This window comes from Saccostrea cucullata, unplaced genomic scaffold (assembly GCF_032062105.1).
Source record: "Saccostrea cucullata isolate Sc308-1 unplaced genomic scaffold, CSIRO_AGI_Scuc_v1 ctg410, whole genome shotgun sequence".
Taxonomy (NCBI): domain Eukaryota; kingdom Metazoa; phylum Mollusca; class Bivalvia; order Ostreida; family Ostreidae; genus Saccostrea; species Saccostrea cuccullata.
This window is the reverse complement of record NW_026923562.1, coordinates 50,298-57,695: the sequence shown is the minus strand read 5'-3', so window position 1 is coordinate 57,695 and position 7,398 is coordinate 50,298. Positions and strand designations below refer to the sequence as shown.

Sequence of the window (7,398 nt, the reverse complement as noted above, 5' to 3'; positions counted from 1 at the left end):
TATATTTTGCTAAAAAGTAACAATCAGATTGGCTAAAAAGTGATTAAGTTGTTTTTCTAATAAAATATCAAAAATTCAAATCTAAGTCTGATATATGTACAATTGATCACCAGAACAACCAAGGTAAAAAAAATTCATAGCTTGAAAACTAGGAGGAGTTATACAGACAAGAGGGGTGCTATTTTGGCAACCACTTGGCACCTGCCATTTTCACCATTTCAATAACCAGGTTTTTTCTACAGAAAAACTGTTAAAAACTCAGTCATGAATACATGTATTAAATTAATTTATTGTCAATCACCAATGCACTTATAATATTAAACACTTATTTTGAATAAGAATAAAATATAAATTACAATTGTGTCTTATCAAATAAATCAGATGAAATCATGCACCAGGGCCAAAAACCATTTTAATTTCATCAGATCTTTTGTACAACCTTTCACATGAAAAAGAACATTTATACACATGTAATAACTATGCTGTTCAATTTGTCAAAGGGGCGTAAGCATGACTAGATGGTGGTGGCAGTAAGGTCTCTGAGATACCAAAGTTTTTGTGAGATATTTCACAACATCTCAGTGAGATATCTCAGGTCCTTGTCCAGCAAGAGACATTTCTGTATGTAGAGTGAAGTTTCATATACTCTGCATTTTCTTCATGAGGTCCTCTAAACTCTCACCAGAGTCCTCGACTTGAGCAGCGTTGTCATCCTACAAAGTAATCAACATCATGAAGTCTGTTTTTATAAGCTGATCAAACATTATACTTTCTCCTTCTTTTTCTCTAGTGAAACTAGCTCAGTACAAATTTTCTAACATTTTTATTAACAGAAAAGGAATGAAAATATCCTTTATATATATATTATTGCAATGAATCTAATACCAATATCAATACTAATTTACAAAAGCTCTCCTATGTACATATAAGTCTTAGAAATAAAGATTTTGAGAAAGTTTAAGAAAAGTTGAAGTGTTCAGCAGTAATCTGCCTTACTCGTGTGGGTGCTGGTTTTGTGTAGGCTACAGTGACCCCCTTTGTGAGTGTTGGCATGTCTCCCTGGGCCTGTTTCAGTTCCTCATCAGTGGTCTCAGACACAAGTTCTATCCCTGTAAATGAAGCATGATAAATACGAGATCAAACTCAGGAACCAATTAATACAAAACTAAAATTTATGGGATTGAATTCAACAATCTGAAGATCCTTCTATCGTGATTTTCTATACAGTCATGCACATAGTCAAACATCAATATCTCAAATTGGGTGGAACTGAGAAAAAAATTCAAGATACCGGTATCTGAAGAACTGAGATATCAGGGGTGAAATTCTAAGAGACATATCCATGGTATTTTTGATATCAGTGTTCAAGACACTGAAGTTCAACTGTATATCTGTGACACTGATAAAAAAACACACAGAATTACCCCATTCATCATCATGGACAATGGCTTCCTCTACTTTTTCTTTCACTTCCTCTTTTGGTTTTGATGCTTCTCTCTGCTATAACAAGATTGAAGAAAAAAAATAATGTAAAGACAATCAAATTGTAATAATGTAAAGATAATCAAAGTGTAATAAGGTAAAGACAACTGTAATGTAATAATGTAAAGATAATCATGTAATCTTGTAAAGATAAACATAATGTAATAATGAAAAGTTAATTTGTATGGTAAAAAACCCCACAACAATAACATGCGTGTGCAGAATGAGTTGTCATTCTGTTACATGCAAAATAAGTGGATGTATATGTATTTAAAGAAAGGGGTGGATATAGAGAAAGTGGCAGATTTTTTATCTAAATGTACCTGGAATATTTTTTGTTGTCTTTTACAATGGTTATCATCACACTGTGGGTTTGGTTTCATGGCCATCGTTGGGAAGAAGTCTTGTAGAGCATTATAGCCCAGATAGTAAGTCACATCTCCAAACTTCAGTAAATACCTTAAAATATATAAAGTCAATAAAAGTAAAGAGAAATCATTGAAGATGCACAAGCATAAAAGCACTCTTCTGTCAAAATTTTTACCAGTATTTTAGACATTGATAACTACACTATCTTTTAATATGGACACATTCTCTTCTTTATGACTATAATACATTTAGGATTGTAAATCTGTAATCTGGAGATAGTAGCAGTGTTTTCTTGTATTACTGTATAGGGGATTAATTTCACGGGTTGTAATTTTCACGTTTTTCTCTCACCTGACACGATCACGATTTCTTGAATTCGCGGATTTGGTACATAATAAATGTTACCTCCCTTGTCTATATCCGTTTATCCATACCATAACTACATGTAAACGCTATTAATAATCAGTGTTATGACTTTATTTCATGAACAACTGGGTAGGTTTAAATAAAACAATAAGATTTGATATAAAACAGTTGACGATTAACTAAAACAAGTGCAGTTATCAAAAGTCCTTGACTCTAAACATCAAATGCCTTTCCTACACCCTAAGATCTTCGATACAATGCAACGAAAAAGCACTGGACAGTAATAAATGTGTTAATGTTGGAAAAGGTCGACGAAATATCCTTCCACATATTCAGTAAGTTCTATAGTTATTTGAATGATTTTTTTAAACCAAAATGTCAATAAAAACTCATGCATGCATGATAATGCAGTAACAAATACACGTGGTAACATTAGTTACGCACGGATAATCAAAACCCATGACTCACGTGTTTTGATTGATAAAACATGTAGCGTTGGCTATTGAAACAGCTTGTTTAACAAATACGGCTTTTCTGCTGATTTCAATTTAAGTTAAGCATGATAATCAAATTAATTGAATGACGAGCACTACTCGTAATTACCGGCCGAAATGACCATGTACTTCGCATACATGTATGTAGCCCTATCGTTGTCTATTCTCAAATTTCCAAATAAAACATCGAGATATTGAAAAATTATTCAGTGTTTCTTGAATTCACGGATTTAATATCACTGTGAATATAGCGAATATTAACACCGCGAGTTATTTTCCCCCTATACAGTATTTGAAATGGGAAGATGGGTTACTTACTTGAGAGTATTTTGTACAGGGTCACATACTTGAGAGTATTTTGTACATATTTTGTACAGTTACTATCTTGAGAGTATTTTGTACATATTTGTACAGGGATACTTACTTGAGAGTATTTTGTACAAGGAAGCCGGCAACAATAGCCATTGTGGTGGGAAGACTTGCTGCACACACTCCTTCTCTTTTCAGAGTTTTCTCATCTGTGTTTGTAGCTACAACTAATGGTGGAGCACACTGAAAAAAAAAACAATTTCTTTATAAATAGTCTTTCTCTGAAGATCAATTCTGATCCCCCCAAACTAAATGGGTGGTAGTTGATAATGCAATATGGTACATAAACTGACAAAGATAATTGGAAATCCTAATATGAAAATGATTTTTAGTCCTCCTTCTAGTATAATCTGGTACAAGTACATGTAGCTACAATTTTTTAACCAACTTTTCTGTCTTTTGAAGTATCAAAAATAAAATATGGTCAATAACATAACAAAGTACTCAATCACTAGCATATCCTTGACACCTCCCCCTTTTCTGTGTAATGATAAAAGATTACAATTTTATTATTTCTGACCTTGAAGTCTATCATTCTTTGAATTATTGTAGAGATAGTGTCTTACAGCAAAACAAGAGGTTTCCCCTGGAATGATAAACTGTATATGGCCTGAAACAGCATTCTCACTGACTCCCGACTCGATCCATGTCTGTCCAATCTCATTACAAGCCTATAATCAATCTTATCTAAGTTAAATATATGTCTAACTATTTTTATTAAATTCTTATTGAAATTCCCCTTACAGATACCCAACTTTTTTATACATTAATAATACTTACAGTATTTATAGTCATTCTTGCTTCAAAATTATCTACACAACTGAGAACAAGATCTACTGTGGTATCCTTTTTCAATCCACCTTTCCTAAAACAGTAGAAAGATAGCAAGTCTTATCATTTTGAAATATTATGGTTTTGAAGAATATGCTCTAATTAAATTATGAAGCATTTTAAAAATTTCTCTTACCTAATTTTGTCCATGAAATGATTAAAATTATCTACTGTTGTTATGTTGTAATTATACACTTCAAACTCCACATCAGGATTTATTTCCCTTTAAATGAATAAAACAAATCTTAGTCAAATGCTTTTAAATTAATTTACATATAAAAATCATTTAAAGCCGTCTTTTTTCAATCCATTCCTTAACCTTTGACTTTTCAAGAAGAATAGAACAAGTGCATCATACTTAAAAAGGTACAGAATTATATGTAAAGAGAGAACTAGACACTCACTTTAATGTTCTCTCTGCAGCTTCAACCTTACTCATACCAGCTTGATGTGGTTGAAAGAAAAGTCTGTTCATGTTGGCTAGTTCCACTTTATCATAATCAAACAGTAACAACTGAAATCAAAATATTGTTCACTGAATAAAATTACATAATTTAAGCATGACACTATAGTTCGACTGTATCCACTCAATAGTCTTTATAAATATTGTAGACCCACAAAAGTTATTTTTTCTGTGAAACAAGAAGAAAAAAAATGGACCATACACCTTTAATGTACTGGTATATCTATTTCCATATGTAGTGGTCCTGGAGGTGCTGGGCACGAATTGTCCTGCTACCTCCGATCACCTGGTATATGTCACACACCTGCTTTGACATGTACCTATCCTTGCTCTCTTTTTCTGTTGCTTGCTGTGGAGTGCAGACGTGTCTCTGTCAGCTCCATCATTGTTGTATACTTGTAGTATAATTGTGGGCACTAATAAATATCATTTTATTTTACCATACTGTTTCCTCTTTTCCGCCATCACCGCACTTTGTTATAATAACTTATTATAGAGAAACACTATACATAATTAAATTCTACACAATATCAGTTGATGGTTTACCTTTCCTATGCCACATCTGGTCAGCATCTCTGCCGTAACACTGCCTACACCCCCTACTCCAACCACAGCGACTGTAAAGTCTCGAATTTTCTGTAAGCAATAAAATCTTACATAAAGCTTTACTGTGAATCTGTGACAATATCTTATTTATTATTCATGTATTCCAGGATAAATAAATAACATATTTACCTCATAATTATCTACAATGCCCATACGCTTTAATGCCATCAATCGACTGAAAAAAAACATTTCCAATATATTGAGTGAAATGGTTCTTATCTCCCTACACACAAAATTATGTTTAAAGATAATGTCATTAAATTAAAATATTCTGAAATAAAAACCGAAACATAAAAATATGAATGTCTCAGAATCAGGATGTAAACACTGTAATCTTACCATATGGTAAACAACAAAGATCTGTATGTTTGAGATAAATTTAAAATTATATTTCTCCATCTTTACAAAATAAAAATAAATTCAATATTTAATTGTAAATAGCTCTAAGTTTAACAAAATTCGTTTCAATTCTCTTTGAGTATACCTGTATGGATTAGAATCTACAACTTCGGAGCTCATCTGTGCTATTTTTGTTCGCATAGCTCCGCCTTTGCTCCGCTCTTCTTTTAGTTCTCTTTCGAGTTCTTGGATCTTCTTCTGTAAATCTTCGATAGAAGCCATTCTGATTTTTTTCCAAAAAGTTTTGTCTATGATATTCAATAGATTTTCTTTATTTGATGAAAAAATGACTTGACAGGTCTGTTTACTTCCACGACGTGGAAAAGAGGAAGTCGATGTCTTGTTTACCTTCAACATTAGAGATAAAAACAAAGGGAGATAATCAGAAGTTGAACGACGAATTTATACGATTAATTAATTTAATACCAGTATTTTTTTTATTTATGTGTATATTTGTACAATAATGCAAAAAAAAGGCAAAAGATAAATGCTACCAGGATTTTAAATATTTTGAACAGCTTTCCAAAGCTTTAAAATAAATAAGTAAAAATAAATTAAAGCACTTATTTTCATCTAGTTTTAGGCTGAACAAATATATATATCACTCATTTTACTGGGTTTTCTTGCACTTAATTTTAATTTTGCCTGCTAATCTTTTTTCGTTGCTTTTGAAAGTCTTTTTTTTTTATTTACTGTTGATTACAGTATTCGTATTGCAGCTTGGATATTACCGAGGTAATTCAAATACAAAATCACAGGAAACTTCCAGGAAAACCAATTTTAAATATTCACGCAATCTAAAATAATTAATTATTTCAGACAAAACTGTAGATGTCTTCCTTAAGGTATAATTGTTCAGCATCACCCCTGTCAACCAATAAATAATGAACACTGAACGATATCCCTCAGTGAAGTAGCATCGTTTTTGAAAGTGTATGCAGGAAGGGGGGGGGGGGTTAAATTACAAAGAAAAAAATTGTCAAGCAAAATAAAAGGCAAATATCCGAAATCGAAAATCCTATTTTGTTGGGGGCGGGGGGGGGGTGGCATTTTTCTGTAGTAAGATGTTATGTCTGCATGGAAAAGGGGGGCCGGGGCACATGTAACTAATACATCGGCGGTAAACAAACAATTTTATTAAAAGAAAAAAATTACATGCATGAAGAAAGCATGTAATAGTTAAAATTAACAAAGAGAGCGAAGAATTGTTCTGTGATTGCAAATACACAATATTAGTAAACTTTTTTTTTTAAATCTAAATTGATGTTTTGTATATTTGTTAGGACATTTACAAACACGTCTTTTTATTAAAGTGAAATAAAGAAATCGTTATATCCAAATACTTTAAGAGATATCTCTTTAAATGAAATTAATTTGAAAAATAGACATGATTTTGAACAGAATGTTATTTAACTTTAACACATAACCGGAGTTTACATTGGATAGGGAAATAATGATTTCCGTTGAATGACGGTGTAAAAGAACTTGTTTAATGAAAACTTCTTTTTATGCATTATTGATTCGGAACTATGGCCAACAGTCGTAAGTTATATGTTAAATTAGTAAACTATACCAACATATCGACCAAAAACTGAGCGGAAACTAACGCCTTTTAATTAAAAGAAGAAGAAGAAATACATAAACTGGACCGCCTGGACTTAACTTTCAAATCAAGTAAGATTCATATCTAACTTCTTACTTCTTTATTTTTTAACAATTATTAAAATTTTCAAAACATGTTTAAAACATCTCCTTTGTAATTAACATCGTAATTCTATCAGCATGTCATCATGAAGAGATAAGCATATAATATTCCATGAGAGTATCAGAAGGGGGAGGGGCTACGTATACATAAAAGTAACAAAAATTTTACCTCAGTCCCCCATTAAAAACAAGGACCCTTCTTAAGTGAGAGGTGATGTATCTAAAGAAAATGGACTTGTTTTGTAGGTTTGGGGATTTTTTTTAAGGGGGGGGGGGGTTATAAAATCAGTAATACTGAAGACGGCACTGATGTCA

General features: G+C 32.1%; 1 protein-coding gene across 1 annotated transcript; it reads right to left on the bottom strand.

Annotated features, from left to right (window-relative positions):
• Positions 1–269: 269 nt before the first annotated feature.
• On the bottom strand, positions 270–5,729 carry LOC134264328 (ubiquitin-like modifier-activating enzyme 5). Its single transcript, XM_062746623.1, has 12 exons — positions 5,465–5,729; positions 5,110–5,155; positions 4,921–5,010; positions 4,316–4,425; positions 4,048–4,134; positions 3,861–3,945; positions 3,647–3,751; positions 3,136–3,263; positions 1,806–1,941; positions 1,425–1,500; positions 997–1,109; positions 270–713 (listed from the first exon to the last, which is right to left on the bottom strand). The coding sequence occupies exons 1-12, from the start codon at positions 5,599–5,601 to the stop codon at positions 639–641; spliced, it is 1,188 nt and encodes a 395-aa protein (XP_062602607.1). The 5' UTR covers positions 5,602–5,729; the 3' UTR covers positions 270–638.
• Positions 5,730–7,398: the final 1,669 nt, after the last annotated feature.